This window comes from Micrasema longulum, unplaced genomic scaffold (genome assembly GCF_059751315.1).
Source record: "Micrasema longulum isolate JH-2025_06_02 unplaced genomic scaffold, ASM5975131v1 h1tg001820l, whole genome shotgun sequence".
In the NCBI taxonomy this organism is placed as follows: Eukaryota; Metazoa; Arthropoda; class Insecta; order Trichoptera; family Brachycentridae; genus Micrasema; species Micrasema longulum.
Genome location: NW_028278994.1, coordinates 14,729 through 35,896, shown reverse-complemented (window position 1 = coordinate 35,896; position 21,168 = coordinate 14,729). Strand labels below are relative to the sequence as shown.

General features: G+C 35.0%; 2 protein-coding genes across 3 annotated transcripts in view; both read right to left on the bottom strand.

The window, feature by feature from the left end:
* Positions 1–21,168, bottom strand: part of LOC148273870 (neural cell adhesion molecule 2-like) — a 38,087-nt gene that overhangs the window by 2,788 nt on the left and 14,131 nt on the right. Inside the window, exons 11-15 of one of the 2 annotated variants that reach the window (XM_088238029.1) lie at positions 19,130–19,316; positions 16,984–17,121; positions 7,349–7,449; positions 4,597–6,468; positions 3,788–4,446 (exon numbers count right to left, since the gene is read on the bottom strand). In XM_088238029.1, the coding sequence (XP_088094155.1) occupies positions 3,790–4,446; positions 4,597–6,468; positions 7,349–7,449; positions 16,984–17,121; positions 19,130–19,316 (2,955 nt within the window). In that variant the 3' untranslated portion in view covers positions 3,788–3,789. The remainder of the gene's footprint in view (positions 1–3,787; positions 4,447–4,596; positions 6,469–7,348; positions 7,450–16,983; positions 17,122–19,129; positions 19,317–21,168) is intronic. The other variant, XM_088238030.1, reaches the window with a different exon arrangement.
* LOC148273871 (uncharacterized) lies at positions 7,617–14,841 on the bottom strand. The gene is made up of 4 exons (XM_088238023.1): positions 14,823–14,841; positions 9,759–10,807; positions 8,745–8,900; positions 7,617–7,642 (listed from the first exon to the last, which is right to left on the bottom strand). Exons 2-4 carry the CDS (start codon positions 10,720–10,722, stop codon positions 7,617–7,619), a joined length of 1,146 nt encoding a protein of 381 aa, XP_088094149.1. The 5' UTR covers positions 10,723–10,807; positions 14,823–14,841.

Here is a 21,168-nt window from a genome sequence, read left to right as displayed (position 1 = left end):
CTTAAAATATAAAACAAATTTTATTTGACATAAAACGGATATTTTTATATCATGTTAAATAATATTTTATGTTTTAAAGATAATGTCGGTAAAATGTCCACTACAGAGTTGTTTAATCCGAGGTCCAATTTTCATTAGATGAGCGAAATAGGGTAAAAAAAATTACTACCCTGACATCACTAACGAAAGGTCCATTTTGTTTCTTCGACAATCTGACAGATTGAAAAATAATTCAATTTTTAAGTAATGCATTTGCTACTTAAACATTCGTTTGCTAATTACCCATGAAATGTGATACCATCCTGTTTCTTTAAGATCCTAGCAGTATTTCTACATTTTAAAAGGACACAACACGGCATAGTGGAATTCAAATCAGGAGTTGCGTACTGAGCGACGTCTACAAAGAAACTAATGGCTCAAAACGTAAACCTTCTCATTTATGGGTAGTTGAGTCGCCTTTTGTTTGATGTGCGTATGCGGTTTCTGGACTATTCTTAACACTATGGTATTTATACAAAACAGATGTAAAGATAGAGAATTTAAAATTATACGAATGTAAATTAATAAAATTATTTTTATGAGCAAATTTTTTTCGGGTTAACTAATGAGTTGATATACTGAAATTGAACATGTTAAATACTTAGGACTAACAATGGACAGACAATTGACATGACAATTCATATCAACAATTTAATTAGCAAAGTGGCGACATTATCGAGTCTTTTAAAAAAAATCAAAAACGTTGTTCCAAAAACGGAAAAAATCTAATGTATGAAGTCTATGTTAAAACTAAAATATGTTATACGCAACTACTATGGGGAGCAGGATATCAAAATGACATAAACAGACTACAAAGACAACAAAATAAAATATGAAAGTTAGTATATGACCTTCCCTATCTAACTGCAACTAGAGAACTTTTTAAACAAACTAAGCAATTCAATATAACTGAACTCTTTCAACTAGAATCATTAAAATGTATCCATAAATTAGCCACTAATGTAATTGTAGACGAAGAACTAAAACTTGTAAAAAATTGTAGTCAACGTGGACATAATACGAGAATATCAGACAAATACCATATACAACTTTCTAAAACAAGACAAGGACAATCGAGACTAATGAACCGGGGACTGAAATTATACAATAAACTACCAGAAAAAACTAAACAAAAGACTCTAAGGGTTTATAAATAAATTTTTAAATAAAAAAATAATAAAAATGAAAAATAACGCTACATATTTTAATGAGTTATTATGTTTTGCGAACATTTATTGCCACCATTCTCGTATTTTTGACAAGTCAAGAGTCTGGAGTTAGACTCTTATCAATATACCGACTTGTTGGTTGGAAAAAATTTAAATCCCCACTGAAAACTGACAGCTCAAGAGTCTAAAGTTCGTCTATCATTATATCAACTTGTTACTACATAGTAACCCAAAAAAACTGGCATTATTTTTTTATTTTTTTTTATTTATTTCTTAAGTTAGCTTATATTAAAACTAATATAAACTATTATGTACATTTACATCATCTATATATATTTACATTTCCTTACAGTAACTTATACATTTATTTTTAAATTCTTTCAGACACTTTTCATTCTTCATACATTCAGGCATCTCATCATACATTTTTAAACCCTTATACATCAAACAATTTTGCGACTCAGTTCTTTTCAATAATGGTAGTCTTATTTTATCCTTTTGTCTAGTAGCATATTCATGACAATTTTTGTTTAAGACAACTTTATCCTTAAAATATTTTGGTAATTTATCGTGAAAAAATTTATGTATAAATATCAACATATTAAATTTAAGTCTCCTTCTTACGGATAACCATTTTAGTTCATCTCTCATTTTTTTACATTGCTATATTTATTTTTCTTAAGAACTATTCTCATCGCTTTATTTTGTAAAATTTCTAGTTTATTTAAATTTCCTTCGTTTGCTAAAAATAATATTGTTGAGCAGTAATCTATATATGGAAGAATGATTGTTTTGTAAATTAGTTCTGCAGTATCTTTATTTAATTTATTTCTCAATCTACTAAGGAAAAATATTTTATTATATATTCGGAGACTAATCTCAAGGTGACGAACTTACATTTTACATTCCTTCAAGTTATTCTCTGCATAAGATATTAGAATGTACGTTCCTTAAATTGACTTTAGTCTCTGATTTCGGGCATAGTAAAAATATTTTATTTTATCATCGCATGCTAAAGCTAGGAACAAAAAACATCAACAATAAAAATAAAACTAAACACAAAAAAGCAAGTTATTTTCAAAATGCAATTTGGTTATTTCAAAACTTTTAGTCCATAAAAAATCCAGTAGCTCAATCATAAATAACTATTGACGTGCCAATAAGCGACGTGATAACAATTTCTCACCACGGTTGTTTATCGTATTCGCGATCACAGTGCAACATCCGTGAACACCTAATATTAAATGTCAAAATATTTACATTTCGCGACGTATAATCCTGCTGCACAATCACATATTTGAATTTCATCGGTGCAAATATGGAAAATATTTCAAAACTTATATTTTTATTTACTCGGGAATTATTTATCACGCTATTTATTGCATTAAGCCGGCGGTCAGCAAGCTAAATGTCAAGAAAAGCAGTCGCCATAGTAATTTTTTGTAATTTAATTTTCAATTTTTTGTATTGGATAGACCAAGGAAGACATGGCATGATCAGATAAACCGAAATCTTAAGTCTGGTCATGTCAAAAGCAAGCAGAACCGAAGGCCATGTAAGACAATATGTATGAATGTGGAAGAAGCTAGAAATGTGTGCCAGGATAGATGTGTAAACATCTGTACACATTATATGTGAATGTGATGCTTTACATCATTAAATGAGCCTCATCCTCGGGGGACCACTGGCTAAACCTGACGATGTTAAAGAGCTCGCTCCTTAATAGCCCGATACTTTACGGATCTGGGCTTGGAGGGGGAGATTTAGCAAAACGTAAACTCTCGCCTTCCACACAGCAGCCAGGCTCTTTATAGGACCCGTCACAATAGATATTCACAGGTCGCTGTGACGTCAGGAGTTTGAATAGCACTAATCCCCACCTCTAAGAATTAGAATAAGATAGACTGTGTGTGGCTGTCCATTCTCTCTGCTTACCCCTACGGGGAAATTGCGTGATAGTAGTAGGAGTAGTAGTAGTAATCACTCTCTAGGGTGTGGAGGAGATTCAAAATACCACCCCTGGCGTGGCAACTGTAGCGAAAAGCTGCTCACCTTACCTTCATGCACATGAAGTACCACGTGTAAGAATCATGATATCCTTGCTCAGGTAAACCTTAATGTACCTCGCCGTAACTTGCGTACCAATCCTGTCTTTGCTGTGGGAAATTATAAAACTAACATCGGATTCTTTTCCTCTCTGCCAAGGATCCTTAGAACAGTGCACGAAATCTCACTAAACGGTACTGTCGATGTGTTCCTACAGAAAGGGCAGGCAAATGAGAATAAGAAATAAGAAGCAAGCAGTGTTGTCTCTCCTGACTCGCGATGTCACACTTGCCATTTCCGCCTAGATTATGCTATATACATACCTTTTGTTCATTATACACTTTGTTAATTTAAGTAGATTTTAAGAATGTTTAGATTTAGTATTACTCATTAATGCCAATCTATTAGGGCCCTCTTAAGCCTGTTGATTGGCTTTAAAAAAAAAACATTTTTTTATATCTAATGTTTGGTATAAAATTTGAGACAACCGAATTGCATTTTCTTTGAAAGAGTTAGAACACGGCATTACTTACCTTCATATGTCCACATCGTCAAATTTAAGCGTGGCATACGGAGTCCTTTGCCTATCTGCATTTGTTAGTCTGTTAGGGTCCTTTGAAAACAACTGTCTATTTGTGAACACCTTTTCATTATATTTTTTATTGTGGTCTTCAAGATCCAATTCTGCGTAGACCAATCGCTTCTGCGCCACTGGCTCCGGCGTCGCTTCATCTGTTTTAGGAGTATATTTATGCTTGCTTAGAGACGCCAGAGTATAAGTTTGCGACGGTTGCTTTTTAGGCAGTTGGTTATTCTTATTGTTTGGTGAATCTCGCGTTAACAAGTCGTGGAGCCGATTCATATTTTCGCGATGCGCTGGGTCCGCATCTTGGAACGAATTCTTCCTCTTCGATTCGCTGACTTCGAATTCGTGATTCAATCTATTGCTAATTGCTTCCGAAGTGCTCTTGCGCGGCCTATAAATTAAGGGTCCTATGTCGGCGTCATTACTTTCAATCATAATATTGCCTTGCAACGTTTTTTGTTCTATCTCATCGGCGGAGTGTATCGGTTGGAAGTAGCAAAAACTGTGGTGCTTTTGCAACGGTTGAAATGTCGCCCGAGTCGAACTTGGGTGGGTTTTGTTAAGGTTGAGGTTCGAATCGCGCCGGTATCCTAGCGTGTTAGTTTTCTGAAAATATTTACAATTTTAACCGAGGCTTATTTACAAATAGGAGAGTGATTTTGTGCGATTTATAAAAAAAATATCACAGTGATTCAACATGACATTGACAAAACTACCAGATTTTTAAAAAGTTTATTATATTTATCAAACAAATACCTGTCTGAAATTTAGCTCTCGTATCTTTGCTTGAATCAAAGATTCATTCGTTTCGCTACTTTGGCTAAATTGTTGCCTGTACTGCGAAACTCTTTTTGAACTTAAGCTACTGTGACTTCTTCTAATGGGAACATTTGCCGAGTTCTTTGGAACGGGCTTCGGCAGCAAATTGGGAATTTGCAAAGGCGTTTTGTCTGGTTTGATTGCCATCTGAGGCTTCGGTACAGCTTTACCGACAGTTTTAAGTTCATCACTTGCATCCAATCGCTCTAAGAACCGTTTAGTATGCGAGTTACTTTTCATTTTTAATTCTGTTTTTTTATCAAGAGTTTCGAACATTTTCTGAGGATCGGAACCAAATTTCAAATCCATCTTTTTGACAGGCGTGTCTAATGGTTTCGAGGCTCTGTTAGTTTGACTTTGGTGTTTGACACTTTGAACTGTTGGCCCGAACTTGAAAGGTTTATGATCGTCCTTTTTAGATTCGGTAAAAGTTTTGATTTTCGGCGTTGTGTCTACAATACTGGGAGAAACTTTAGACACAACCTTCTTTTCCATTTTATGCATCTTTTGTAGCTCGTATTGGAAAACAGTCTTGATCTCTTTATTGGTTTCTTTCGCTTGACTCGTGACATTAAATGAATGATGTCGCGACATTTTACTACTTTTTAACTTTCCTTCTTTAAATGATTCAGTCTTTTTAACTTCAACGTGAGTTTCGTCTACGGCGTCTAACAAAATACCACTCTTTGTTGTCCTCTTTGGGAATGTTAGCGAAATAAACTGAGGATGTGTTGGTTTTTCAACACAACTAAATTCTATCTTACTATCTTTATCAGTCTTTATTTTTCTTGGAATTGTTTTCGGAGTGTCTTCGATTGGTAGGAAGTCAGTTTTAAATCGCCCGTCAGTAACATCTGAGGAACTTTTGAAACTATGAGCTGCTTCGACATTACTGTTGTTCCTCTTGACAGGTATACCCAACGTCTGCGCATGCAGAAGACCGATTTGCGATGAAAGATTAGCGTAAACGTGTTCTCTCGGAGACTTTCTCGTCGGTTTTTCTAATATATCCGGGGATTTATGTGTCCTGGGTGCTGGAGTCGGAGTTTTGCTGTCGCTTCTAGCCGAACGATTCCTTTTGGAACTATCCAACGGACTGTTTTCGTAGATTTGAATCGAATCCGTCAAATTTTGGAAGGAAGCATTCATAGTATCAATCGTAAAATTATTTCTCGCTGAACCGATTTCCGGGGACGAAACAGAGGTGTAAAAGAGGTTTGGAAAGTTGGCGTAGATTACACTATCTTTACGCACGATATCTTTGTAGATTTTATCATTTTTACTTATAAGAACATAGTCAATGTTTTGCGCGTTATTTGAATCAGGGTAAAACCGGTCTAATTTCCGTTTTCTAACCATTTTCATAGAGCTAAACTGTTGTTCGTTTCTTTGGTCTTTTTTAACGTTGAGAGAGTTAAACTTTTGATCCGAATCCTCTTCGGACGTATCTCCATTCCCTTCACCGATTTTATTGAGCTGGCTATTGTACATTGTTGAATTGGCGCACTGCGGTATAAATTGCAAGGAAGACTTGACATCGAGGCCTTGAAAGTATTGAGAATCGATGTGGCTCTGTGTGAGAGTCTGGGTGGAAACAGACGGTACGAGAGTGTTGACAGAAGTGTTTGATTTTGAGAAGTTGGAAAAGGTTAGAAGGGTGGAGTTGTGCGAGTAGGGAGGACAAGATATGATTCTCGGAGTGAAGGAAGGATTGCATTCCAATTGTTTTTCCAACATATCTTCGGGGGTTTTGGCAGATTTTTGCATAGCAATCGCGCGTACGACTCGCGGCTGTATCACTTGCACCGGCTAATCCATCACGATTCATCCGTATATTTAGTCCAGCGTAAGTTTTAGAATCCATTTTTGTTATATTAGTGCAACAACACACAAAAACAGCATCAAAGACATGCAGAGCGTGAAAAAAGAAAAAAAACAATAAATTAGATGTGGTACAACACAAAGTAACTAAACAACTATCATATAAACAATAAAATAAAACACAAATATCTCTACTAAATTAGTAAAATGAATAAGAAAATAAGTAGCTTTGAATGCTTGTGTGCATTATACATGAAATAACATGTGTTACAAAGTGAATCAATTAATTAAATAAATGCTTCAGCTGCCGCCAAACTCTGCATATTATTTAAGCGGTTTTAAATAAAAATCTAATAGGCCTTTTTTAAAACTAGGCAATCTCTGCCTGGATTCAGAATACAGTGGAAAGTTAACAGAGTTATTTTCAATTGTTAACAAGTAAAACTGAATTTTCTATACGAAAACATGTATGCTTGTATGATAATTTGAAGTATTATCGTCGAAAATCTATAATTGATGATGTCCAAAATATCCTTTATATAAAGCTTCAATTTTTCATACAGAAAACTCAATTTTACTTCATAGACAATTGAAGATATCTCTGTTAACTTTCTTATAAAATATGGGCCCGAGTGAGACAAATTACTGAGAGGTAAAACTCTCTAGCTTTTCCGCTTCGTTGGGCGCCATTATAACAAGAAAAGAAGGTGAGTAGCTCAGATGACAAATTTCTTCTCTGAGTCGCTCACCATACATTTCAGCATGGTTAGGCGCCATTGTGAAAAGAAAAAAAAGATGAATAGCTCTGAGGACAAATTCCTCCTCTGAGAAAATCAATCAAGAGAATCAAATCAAGAGAAAATCAAACCTTATTAGGTGCTTGTTGTAATCCGTGGAAGGGAAGATTTTCATACACTCCCGGATTGTCTATGCCAGCTGCTTCATTGTCCCCAGCACCATTCACAGGAGCTTTATGAAAACATCAAACAATGTGAGGTATAAGGTAAATTTGAAAGAGAATTTAAATTAAGTTACTAGGGAATATTATAGTCAAGGCACTCACAGAGGTTATTACCAGACAATGACGGATTAAAGTGATCACTTACATCATCATTACATATGTACCAGTGCGAGTCCTAGATCACTTGAGGCTGGTAATACCCTGCCACCAAAAGGATACATATAACACGATTTATATCACCACAGTGTCAGGGTATTTTACGTTGTTCAATAGAGAAATACCACAAACTACGAAATCCGATAAAAATATGTGAAATGAATTTAGAAAAATTAATTATATTTTCAAAATCAATATGGATTTTTTTTACATAACTTTTAAAATTAAATTCTTGGAAAATATGTCGCTACAAAAACGCGACATGACGCCCAATTACAGTGGTGAATTACATTACGGAACACCCGGGCTTGGTAAAATGCACAATCTAATTTTTGTGTTCTCACCGGGAATCACCGTCTAGCGTCTTGACCATTACGCCACAGAGGCCGAATCACGAATTAGGACGTCAAGATTCAAGACGGTGTTATTTTTAATTTAAAAGTCACAAAGTTCAAAATTATCACAAGTCCAAAATTGTTTAATGCATTTCATTGAGACAATATGATAGAAATTCATTATTTGAATTTGTTTCAATTTAAATTTTTGGTGAAATCATGGATAAAAAAACAGACTTAAATAGCTTCTTTTTTAATAAATAGAATATACTTTTATTGAAATTTTCTCATTTTTAGTGACAAAAAAATGTGTTCTATTATTAGCACTTTTTCAAAACTTTTTTTTATATCTATCGTATTCGTCCAGTAGACTTTATTTCAATTTTAAATAAAATGTATACCCACACACAGGCCGTAGCTTTGTAAGCTTATTTTTTTAGTGTTTATATTATGTAATATTTTTTTTGTATTTGTAACTGTATACGTAATGTAAAATGCAATGAAAAAATTATAATAAATTTAGAAAAATCATTAAAAAAAACATTTAACCGAATCGTGACGTATTGGGGGTGTGGTCAATGCAATGAACCGTTTACGCGGGAATTTAAAATGATAAATTTTTTAATATTTTTTTGGCCCATAATAAGTACGAGTACATTTGTTTTTTTGGGTTTTTGGGAAAAGGGGTTTTCGATTTGTGGACCTTTTGAATTTAAGCAGCAAAATATTTGCGTCGACATCTAATATTAGTAAAATAATAATACCATGTATTGGTTTTTTAGTTAAGTTTTGCATCAAATCTGAATCCTTACCGTCTCCTGGTTTTTTTCGCTTCCTTGAGTTAGAACTACTTCTCGACTGGTTCGAGTTGTCTAAGCCCGAGTTAGTACTTGACGCTTGGTTAAGAGTTTCACTCGCATTGTCAGTTCGAGTATCAACTGTTTTAGGGGGTCTTCTAAAGGTTACAACTAAAATTAAACAGGTAAACACAACATAAACAAATGACAAACAAAACAGCGTAACGAAGCCATGCAAAGCAACAAAAAATGATAATTTTCCTCCAACGTTCTCTTACATTATTCAGATTTTGACGAATAAGTAGCAGGAAAAAATGAAAACAGGGATTCAAAAAATCTAAACCTTAATATTTTAGATCAAACTTAATTCTACAATTTGAGAAACGTACTAAATATACAAAGCTTAAGAACAGTATACTTTGCGCTATGTCAAAGTTTAATCGAGTATGGGATCATAAGTTGGAGATCAGCATTTAAAACCCCCACTTGATCCTCCAAAAGAAGCTAAACAAACAATCCTTAAGACAACGTTAAAGATGCCAATTGTCACCAGTTCAATATGTGTTCCGAACAGAGGCTTTTGTGGATGTTCTCCAAATATTTAATCGGGTTTTTACTATGATATTGGTACAAACAAAATGCCAAAACCAAAACTCGAAACATAGGAACCCAGGAAGTCATTAAAGAATTGACGCCGGTCCGAGAATGAAAACATCATATGATCAATGTTGCCACTTATATCTTGGACCTAAATCCTTTAACAGTCTGCCAAAAAATGATCGGGGCATATCAAAATACTCCAAATTCAAGCATGAAATAAAAAACATTATTGGTATAAATGCAATTATCCCCGGAGACTTAAATCGCTCAATAATCCAAGCTACTTTCGCTCAGTTGAAATTTGTGACAATATATTTATGTTTAAAATCAATATTGTTGGTTTGTGAAAGTTCTTGGTATAAGGTTTTGGTGGAAATTCCTCAATAATAAACAGTATTACATAAAAAAATGTTAGTATTAATTTATTACCTCCTTCCGATGGGACAATCACAGGTGGATTAGTTTGAAAAATTGATCGTAGCTTATTCCTAGCTCCGCTTTTTTTATCAACTCTACCGTCTTTAAGGGAAAATCCCACGAGACTTAATGCCCTTTTATTAGACTTAGTTCTCTTCACTTTTCTGCAGCTGTCCCTAGCTCCGTCACTGTCGCTGATACACTCATCTTCGTCACTTTTTAAATTCCTCCCAGTCCTGAGAATATCCATTCGGCTAAACAATTTGAATATTTTAGATTTTTTCCTCTTTGTCCGTTCGGGCTTCATCAGATTCCTACATTTTTCCTTGTCGAATTTGATGGGTTGATTTGCGTCTTTATGTTCCGCTTCGACGACAATCGAGTCCGTTTCGCGCTCTAAAATTCCAATTTTACCGAAATCTTTTTGAGCGTTATTTTCATCTACAGCGCTTATTTCTTCAGAATCTGCTTCTAATTTGTTTTTGTTAGATTTAGAAGTATTTCGGCCGAGTTTTTTAGGACTCAGAGAATGATTTGAATTGACATGGACTAAAACTCCAGGTTTCAATGGCCACTTATTTCCCGTTTTCCCCACATTTCTACCAATTGTTTTCGTGTCTTCATCTTTTGTCTTTAAAACTTCGTTATCGTTGGCTGAAACATCGTTGTTGTTTTCGCTTTGTATAAAGGAATTGATATCTTTTGAGCCAACGCTCGCCTTTTGTTTTATTTCATTACATATACTAATGGTGTCTGTTATGAGATTTAAACTTTTGTTTGATCTGGCATTTTGTTTAGCTTGAAGGCCAGCTTGGTAACTTGCTTCTAGCTGGCTCAAATCAGCTTGAAGCCTTCCAGAGTGAGCGGAATTAGCTAGCGGGTTCAAATTCCCCGTGTTTTTCCCTTGCGGTATGATGAACTGTCCCTGCATCGGAACCAACCTCGACTTTTCGTTGTACACCGGCGTCGTCGGCATGCAGATTCTGGGAGATATCCCAGGAATGCTCTGGGATACGATCGCTTGAACTATGGATGATTCGTTTTGGGCTTCGTAAGCGGTACTAATTGCACAATCATGCCAAACAAAAGCGCAAGCGAGGGAAATAAACATGAAAAAAAACAACAAAACACAAAATAATTAATAAAACAATAATAATGAGAAAAGGCCGTAATTAGCGATACATTTTAAAGGATGAAATGTGGAAGTATAGGCAATGTTACACAGTTATGCAATGTGGCCACTAAAACCAGCCAATGACAGGTCATAAGCCCTGAAAATGTCTTGACTTCTATATTTACTTCTCTAAAATGTGTCCCATCTCCGTTGCAATATATTAGGCATATTTTGATTTACTCTGTCTTTCAGTCAGTTACAAGCAAGATGGTGTCTTATGCTTCAAGTGTGCTAGTGAAAAAACACAATTAAATCGATATATTTTATGCCTACTTGTCAGGAATCGAACCCAAAGAACCTTGTGCGTGGTAGACAAACATGAAGCAATAGATTTCAATAGTAAAAATATATTAATTATTTATTTTTATTAATATTAATACAATCTTTTAGATTCTCAAATTTTGAAGCATCTGAAGGATATAAATCACAAAACATATGGGTCTTGCCTAGTGAGATACAGTAGAACTTTGTTAATTCTAACCAGTTGGAACCAAAGGTGATTCCGGTTCTCAATATCATCAACATGATTCTGTTAAATCGTAAATAGCTGTAATATGTGTGCTTAAATGTAAATAAAATAAAATACATTTACGTATACATACAAATATTTTTTATTTTTTTATTTTATTTATTTCGAATACAAACAAATGTACAGATTAAATTATTTTTTTATTTTTTTTAAACTATGTAAAATGTATGCATAGTAGGGCCTGCCATTTAATTATATATATTCACTAAATAATACTGTAATAAAGCGACGACGGCTTTAAGTTTAAACTATATAAATAATAAATATACTAGAGATAGTGGAAAGGAAAAGAAGAAAATTGATAAGGAGTGGTAAAGGAAGATTGAAGGAAAGTAAGAGTGGAAAATTGCATTTGATTTAATGATTAAATGAATTATGAAAGAAGAGCATGAATCAAGCCTATTAATTCTCTTCTGTACATATTGTATGGAGTGTTAAATATATCAAGACTATTAATTTTTTTGTTAAATGTTTCACATATACGAGGGATCGTAGAATGTTTCCGATGATTAGTTTTAATTTTACGAATATAGAAAATATCAGAGAGTCTAGTTGGCCTGAAGGGGACACGGTAAGCAAGTCGATTAATGAGTTCCGGGGAATCGAATTTATTATTTACAATTTTGTAAAGCAGGATCTGATCAAACATATCTCTTTTGTGTGCTAATGAATCGAGGTTATAAAATTTTAATGAAGCTAAATAATTTGGAAAATGCAAATGAAATTTGTCTTCTATTTTTTTCAGGAATTTTTTTTTTTGAACACTCTCGATTCTATTAATATTTAATAGAAAAATAAATAAATAATATAATGTAAAAAAACAAACTCCCTCTCTAAACACGAGTTTTTCACTTTATTAGAGAGGTAGAAACGTAATAATTAACTATGTATACACAAAACATTTACAACTTTTTAATTACTTTGTCGAAAAATCTTTTTCAATAAATAAAAAATAAAAAACGGATAAACATTAGGAAATGAATTGCATGCTATTTTGTGTTGAATTTACTGTATCTCATTGGCGTTCCAAATTCAAAGGTTTGAATAGATGATGGTATTAAAAGCAAACTCAGAAATCTCCACCAAAAACGGAAAATTAGTTTTTGACGCCAAAAAAAGCGATACATGAAAACCTACCTACATAAACAATAGCGTAATTCAAAACCGTCTCTAAATCTTGCAAAAACAGATTTAAATTTACTAATTGACACCGCAAACTTAGCATTCTCCATTGAGTTGGTGAGGCATAATTACAAATCTCACAATTCTTTTTTCAAAGTTTTCGCAAATATCTTAGTGACTCCTTCAATGGAGATAAGTTTGCTTCTAATACCCTCATAAACTCAGTAAAAAAAATGAAAATGATGCTTGCATAGGGTGGGGCGGAGCCGACTGAGTAGTTTCGAGGGGTGACTGCTCGGGCTGGGAAAAATGCGAGTAGTTTCATTGTACTTTCAATATCTTCATGTTTTTAGTTGTTACTATGATTTAGATTGGAGTGCATTGAGCTTTCGTCGTGCGTGCGCTTTATGAAATTAACCGTTCAATGAACACCACGCAAAGGGCTTGTTTTCGACACTTGAGCATGTCGCGCGCCTTTTCCGTCCCTTCTGCTAACACTATCAAATTTTGGATTCGACAACTGGAAGAAACTGGAGGTACCCTAAGAGAATGTGGACATTTAACTTCCAGATCATGTCCCTCACCTGTTGATGCATTGCTCCTTTTTCAGCTTTCAAAGACAACAGCTGGAGGCGCGATGCAGAAGCCTGTGTGAAGATCTATGCGACATCCCATCGATGATAGGTAATAAAGAACTCACACGAGAAGTAGTATCATACATGGTCAAAATAGTCAGGCAATTGGTAATATAAACGAAAGTAGGGAACAAAATGCTGAACTCTCTAGTGAAACGGAAGGCCTGTTGACTATTGCCAACAGGCCGGCTTCTCCTAAAGAGTTTTAAGTGGTTTCCTCTCGCACGTGAGCAAATGCTGAGAAGTTTCTGATTTGTCCACATTAGTATATCCCTCCTGATCCCAATAGTTTAGATAAATTTAAAGATATTTAATTGCATAAAAATCCATTTTTTGAAATATGAACTTTGTTCATTATAAGCAAGGTAAATAATAAAGCAACCCCCATAATTAAAAAAAAAAAAAAACACTCAGATCAGTTAAAACCCCCAAAAATGTGCAGTTGGTTGGAGCAACATTTAATCAGACACAAAAATGATCTGTTCGAAAGCACGCGGTTGCTTTGGGGATGTCATGCCGCTCTTTGAGGAAAATGATTCATGAAAATTTGTCTTTTCATACTTACAAACTAATGTCTGTTGAAAATTGAGAGTTATTGACTACGCGAACCGCTTAAATCTCTGACGGGAAATGCTTCAGCAAATCTCTCCAAGAACAATGTTTTTTTATAGCGACGAGACTCATATTCATATCTTAAGAACTGTTCATTAGTGTCAATAGTCAACAATTTTTTTGATGTGGGGCTGAAAACTCAGAGTAATAACGCTTAAGAGTGACTCGTGCGTACAATAAACATTCTAGGATTATCAAGCTATAGTTTACAGCCAAACAATGGGTCGTAGGTACTCAGGTCAGAAACGCAAGCAGTGTCAAATACCTCCATTACAAGTCTGTTGTGAAACCAAAAACTTGCAACATTTTTTTTCTATGCAATACAAGAAAATTACATATCTACAGCTCTAGCGCTCTCTTTTTCCTTCCTTTTCTGTCTTGGGCACTCTGTTTCCATCCATGGCCCACGAGTTCGACGACTTTGTAAGTCCATCTCCTCTGTGGTCTCCCTACTTTCGTGGGGTCTCCAGTTTATGGAAAGACAAATGTTGGGTGTCTCCTTAAAATACCGAATAAGGAATGAGGAGATAAGACGCCGTACTGAGGTGACCGATATCGCAAAAAGAATGGGAAGACAAAAATAGCGGTGGGCGGATCATGTGGCGAGACAAGAAGTCGATCGGTGGACCCCCAGAATATTAGCGCGAAAATAACTTACGATAACTCCAAAAATGACCACTCTATGGAAATCGCGGCCATACTCATCAAGATGTGCAGAAAGTCAAGCGAAAAGTTCAGAGATCGAATTCATGAATGTATTACTGCTGATGGCCACCATCTTGTTGATATAATTTTCAAAATATGATGCGAAAAATTGAATTACCTACAAATTTGAATAAAGTAAACTGCTTTTCTCTAAATAGTAGTTTCTTATTTATAGCCCTTCAAAACTGTTCAGTCTGCTGCACTCCACCCCGTATTGTGAGAATTACATTTGAAATAACATTGTACATGTAAGGATCCATGCAACATTTTTAGAGGTTATGTTATTCACGTGTTCTTACCTTTCTTCTGGAACGGGGCTATTGTCTGTTTGTCCAAATGAATGTAAGCATGTTAGAGGGAGGTAGATTCACATTATTCATTGTTAGAGCATGCGCAAGATAGAGATGCACGGTGTTATCATGAAAAAAATGAATACAAAAATATTAAAGACATTTTATGTTATTTATGATTAAATTTTTCAACGTATCCTAAGTCCAGAGCCGACCGACCATAGGTTCAGTTGGCACAAACAACCAGACACTTGCGTAAAAGGGAGGGGGGAATAATATGCTCCTATTTATTTACAAATGTGTATATTGGAGTCCCTTTTTAGTAAGTGACAGGGCGCCAGATCCCGTTGGATACAGCGATGTTCAAATCAATATTTATTTATTCATTTATTTTCACATCATAAACAATGATTAATCATAAAAATAATGTGACCTCACTGGGGTTACCCGTGTCGAGGACACTTAACAATACATTTTTACATGTGAAAATATACAAGAGACTTAATATACCAAAGTACTTTTGAAACGAGCCAAAAATTTTACCGGACACGGAGCTATGAGAAGTTACATATATTGGTTTAAATGAAGGAATGATGACTATTGTCCATGCGATGATATTTCTTCACAGAGTATCGAACATCTGTTACTTCAGTGCCCATTTTTCAGTTTACAACGCCATAATATCGAAGCAGAATGCAGAAAAGATGTGATATCCTTAACAGATATCCACACCGTCGTTAAAGTTATCACGTGCCATTGTTCTTGGACTTTGCAACAATGGTGATTGGACTCATAAAGTTAATAAACCAAAATCAGTGTTCGAACATCCCATTTCCAAGACAAACAAAAACGATTTTTTCCGAGTACCTTAGCCTTGTACATGACACGTAAGGCTACTAAATACAGGGGTCTAAAAATATAAATATACACATTTTTTTAAAACATTGTTAAATGAAATTTTTGCCCATTAGCCGCCACAGACAAGATTAACAATGAATACAGCTGAACAATTTAGCATACTTTAGGGGCATGTATACCAACATAAAAAAAAATTGACAGACGAAATCTTTAAACCCGCGAAATTTAAAAATTCCTGTTATTTTCTGAACAGACCTCGTATATTCGTTCACATGCATTAGGGTCGCACTGGAATTCCATTATGAACTACTGGTTTTGCCTCCTGAGAAAAATATTTATTTGACAAAAGAATTTGTGTGCCTGGGAAGTATGTTTTCAAGAGATGGAAGAGTAGAAAAAGATGTTGAAAGGAGAGTGAATGCAGGCAACAAAATGAACGGAGCACTAAGCACAGTAATTGCTAATAAGTATATGTCAATCGAAGCTAAACTGGCAATGCACAGCGGAGATTTAGTCCCAACACTTATGTTTGGAAGTGAAACATGAAACTGGCAGAGGACGGATGAAAACTGAGTGAATGTGTGAGAAATCAATGTATGACAGGGTTACGAATGATGAAATCAGGCGAGAGTGTAAATCTGAGTCAGGTATAATTGATGAGATTAAGAAAGGGTCTCTGAGATGGTTTGGTCACGTAGAACGAATGGACGACGCGAGAATGGCAAAACAAGTACATATGGCGAAAATGAACGGTAACGTGAGACGAGGACGACCAAGGAAGACGTGCCATAATCAGATAAACCAAAATCTTAAGTCTGGTCATGTCAAAAGCAGACAGAACCGAAGGGCATGTATGCCAAGATGTATGAATGTGGAAGAAGCTAGGAATGTATGCCAGGATAGACGTGTGTGGCGGTCCATTCTCTCTGCCTACCTCTACGGGAAATGGCGTGATGGTAGTAGTAGTAGTAGTAGATTATAGTGCATATTCCCGGCGCTCACCCTCCTTTCAATATCGTTCTCAGTCTTTTCATCCCTAGTAAACATACTTCCTAGATACACAAATTCCTCTACCTGTTTCAGCATAGAAAATGTATTACTTGTATACTTTATGTCAGTTGTCACAGGAGTCTGCTGGGTCTGTTCTCCTATTTCTTCGTTCCTTACAAAGTTGAGCCACCGCAAATCCAAGCACTATTTCTCATTGCTAATTTTCATTTAGTGGTTGAATGTTGAAATTAGTGATGAAATCACAAAATTCAGTGCTTCAAATATTGATTAAAATTTGTGTAATGCTGCTTGTGATACTTACACTTGGAAGCCTTCCTCTTCCTTCTGCAGACGCAGAGTATGATGATGCAGAGAAGCAACACGAGGAGTAGAAGTATTCCGATTCCAGCGGCCACCAGGAGGGCTGTCCTGCTCCACCATCGCCACCATGGAAGAATTCCTGGAATTCAATAGAAATTTTTACCTATTATACCATCATGCCACATGAGAAGGGCAAGAACTATTCGCGGGGACCCGTCACAATAGATCTTCACAGCTTGCCGTGACGTCAGGAGCTTGTATAGCACTGACCAACAAAAAAAGTCATTCAATTATCCTAATTGATTAAAAAAACCATCTCATATACAACACCGAATATGCTACTTAAAATATACAAATTCTTTTTCATTATGAGCTTGGACTTTCAGTAGCGAGCTGATTTCCCGACAAATAGAACTTCTGAAGCACATAAACAATACTCCTACATTGGACAAAAACTACATAATACGATGCCAAAACCGTGGAAATGTAAGAGCCACAAGCTAAAGCAGTTACTGACTGCTTTCTGAGAGGTCAATTATAGCTGTTAGATGACCAACACATGTTCTTGTTTGAATCGTTATTTTCTTTGTTAATTGAATCTTGTAATATTTTACTATGTAACCACCTTTTTTTAAGAATACTGTTCTTTAATTTGATTTTTTTCTATTGTTTTGATTATTTATATAATTTAACTGTCTTAGAACGAGGTTATTTTTTCTAAATCTGCAAGTGATGAGCTACTCTGTTCTATAAGACTTAACAGTTGGAAATTCAGTAGAACTGGTAGAGAGCTAATCATAGTCTGGATCCCATCGCATCTTGGTATTAAAGGTAATGAGATGGTAGATGAACTGGCGAAAGCGGCTGCAATAGACGGCTCGCGTCCTCTTGAGTATTGTGTGTGTGTTTCCGACATGTCCCCTCGAATTCAGAACGAGGCAAAACGACAATGGAAGACCCAGTAGGAGTTTACCTCCAAATGTAAGGGAACTCTCTATAAAGATATCCAAGAGAGCATACCAAGCTCTCCTTGGTTCCACACAAAAAAATTGTCTAAGAGATTAATCTCAAACATTAGTAGACTACGAATCGGCCACTATTGCACTAATAGCCACCTTTTCAAAATTAATATTGTAGGAAGTCCATGGTGTGAATGTGGTTTGGACCATGAGACTCCAGACCATATATTCTTTGGCTGTCCAATAAGGGACAAACATAATATGTACTCCTCCTTAAAAAAATATCCTTACCCTATTAACATAGCATTACTCCTCTCCATCCTTGATCCTGAAATTATCCACCATATAGGAAGCTTCCTCTCAAAAAATATGATAAATTTTTAGTTTTTTTTAAAAAATGTTTTTTGATTTTTATTACTTTGAATAAATTTTACTCTTGGCAGAAATCATCCTTCTTAGGATGGATTGCCTTAATATAAAAAAATAAAAAACGAGGTTATTTACCCTAGTTATACAGTCAAACTAACTTAATATTAACCTACTCCTACCGGAGATGGGTCCGATTAGAGCCATTGAAAATAATCTATTAAGTGAAAAGATTATATTTACAGTTTTTTTTTTTAATTGACTCCAGTATTGTCAATATATTTCTACTCATTTTTTATGTCATAGCTATAAAAATCCCAAGTAAAAAAAAATTTAAAAAAAAAAAATTTAAAAAAAAATAATAAATAAAATAAAATAAAATAAAATAAAATAAAATAAAATAAAATAAAATAAAATAAAATAAAATAAAATAAAATAAAATAAAATAAAATAAAATAAAATAAAATAAAATAAAATAAAATAAAATAAAATAAAATAAAATAAAATAAAATAAAATAAAATAAAATAAAATGAAACTATTTTTTGTACATCATTTTCCTTAGCTTAATCGTGTAAAATTGTACACAAAACTTTACTACACTTCTTTTCATGATTAAGAGCATATTGTGATAAAAAAAATATTTTTTTAAAACCCACAAAAATGCCTAAAAGACGACATTAAAAAATAGGTCTAATTCGACCCATCACCGCCACACATATTTTTTTGAGCCAGCAGGCTTAAGAGTGGATCTTTAATTTATGTGCATGATATGGCAAATAAACAAATAAATTTAACTCTGAAATAAACGGTCTAATTCTTACCTTGTACAACGAGCGTGCAAGGCTCAGATATGCCCACCGTATTATTGGCCGTGCACACAAATGTTCTAGGTCCGTCGATTTCTGTATTGAGACGATCCAACCTCAGGGTGCTCTGCGACCCGCGAATGTAATAAGCGCTTTCGTCAATGGTTTCGTTTTCGTCCTTGATTGACCATTCGAACAGTACCTAGAATAAATCAACTCTTCAAAGCACAGTTTTTACAAAATTGCATAGTCCATGTTCAGGGTTGACTATGTGTTGTGTAGAAAAATTACTTGTTTATGTAATCTAATAAAGATATTTTTTGAACCCGAATAAAAACAACATTCTATTTTACTTAGTTTTCCTGTATTAATATTTTCTGTTTTTCTTTTTATTTTGAAAGTTTTTTTATTTTTTTCTCATGTACGAGGGTTGTGTAAAAAATAAGGTTCTCAATTTTTTTTTTAGGTTTAAGGCATTTTTTATTTGAACTGAAAAATACATCATTGGAAAGCTTAACTTCTTAACTATTTTTCAACATAATCACCAGACTTTTCAACGCATTTTTTTTGACGACTAATCCACTTTTGGAATCCCGCTTCAAAGAAGTCCGCCGCCAGTCCTTGGAGGAATTTAGTGACCGCTTCTTGCACGCTTTAATCAGTCTCGAAACGTTGTCCACCCAAGTGTTGCTTTAATTTTTGAACAAGTGGAAGTCACTCGGTGCAAGATCAGGTCTGTCGGGAGCCTGTTCAACGAGATCCCAGCCAAAATTTTCGATTAAATCCTCGGTTTGGAGAGAGACGCGCGGGCGCCCATTGTCGTGGTGCAGTCCAACGCAGTCTAACGCGTCAGTCTTCCTCTCCGGCGATTTCGGATGGCTCTTCTGAGTTTTCTCCAGGTCTCGAGTCATAAACTCAACAAGCGGGACGGTCACCAAATTCCTCCACGGACTGGCGGCGGACTTCTTTGAAGCTTGATTCACAAAGTGGATTAATCGTCAACAAAAATGCGTTGAAAAATCTGGTGATTATATTGAAAAATAGTTAAGAAATTAAGCTTTCCAATTATGTATTTTTCAGTTCAAATAAAAAATGCCTTTAACCTGAAAAAAAATTGAGAACCTTATTTTTTTACACAACCCTCGTATATTCAAAATTATGTAACTTCAAATTACTAAATAGCAAGTCTCTCTCCAAGCACAAGAGCCAGTATCTTTTTGGACTGTTACAGTTATAACATTGACTAAATATATCAAAGTAGATTGTAATGTAGATATAAAAAACATGCAGCTTTATATTAATTTATAAAAAATAAAAATTTACTAGTAATTTGTATTTTCTGAGTTTAATTTAAGCCCGTCGTGTTATATGGGTGTCTGTGAATTTCAATTGCCTCTTTTATTATTCGTGCACTGTAATTCTGCCCCGAGGCTAAATGTAAACAACGAATGTCTCGAACAAGTAGAAGAATTTGTGTTTCTGGGAAGCATGCTTTCAAGAGATGGAAGAGTAGAAGAAGATGTTGAAAGGAGAGTGAATGCGGGCAACAAAATGAACGGAGCACTAAGCACAGTAATTGCTAATAAGAATATGTCAATCGAAGCCAAACTGGCAGTGCACAGCGGAGTTGCAGTCTCAACACTTATGTTTGGAAGTGAAACATGGAACTGGCAGAGGACGGATGAAAGCTGATTGAACGCGGTTGAAATGCGATCTCTTAGAGTCGATGTGTGGGAAATCAATGTATGACAGGGTTACGAATGATGAAATCAGGCGAGAGTGTAAATCTGAGTAAATTATAATTGATAAGATTAAGAATGGGTCTCTGAGATGGGTTGGTCACGTAGAATAAATGGACGACGAAAGAATGGTAAAACAAGTATATATGGCGAAAATGAACGGTAACGCGAGACGAGGACGACCAAGGAAGACGTGGCATGATCAGACAAACCAAAATCTTAAGTCTGGTCATGTCAAAAGCAGACATAACCGAAGGGCATGTATGACAAGATGTACGAATGTGGAAGAGGCTAGGAATGTATGCCAGGATAGAC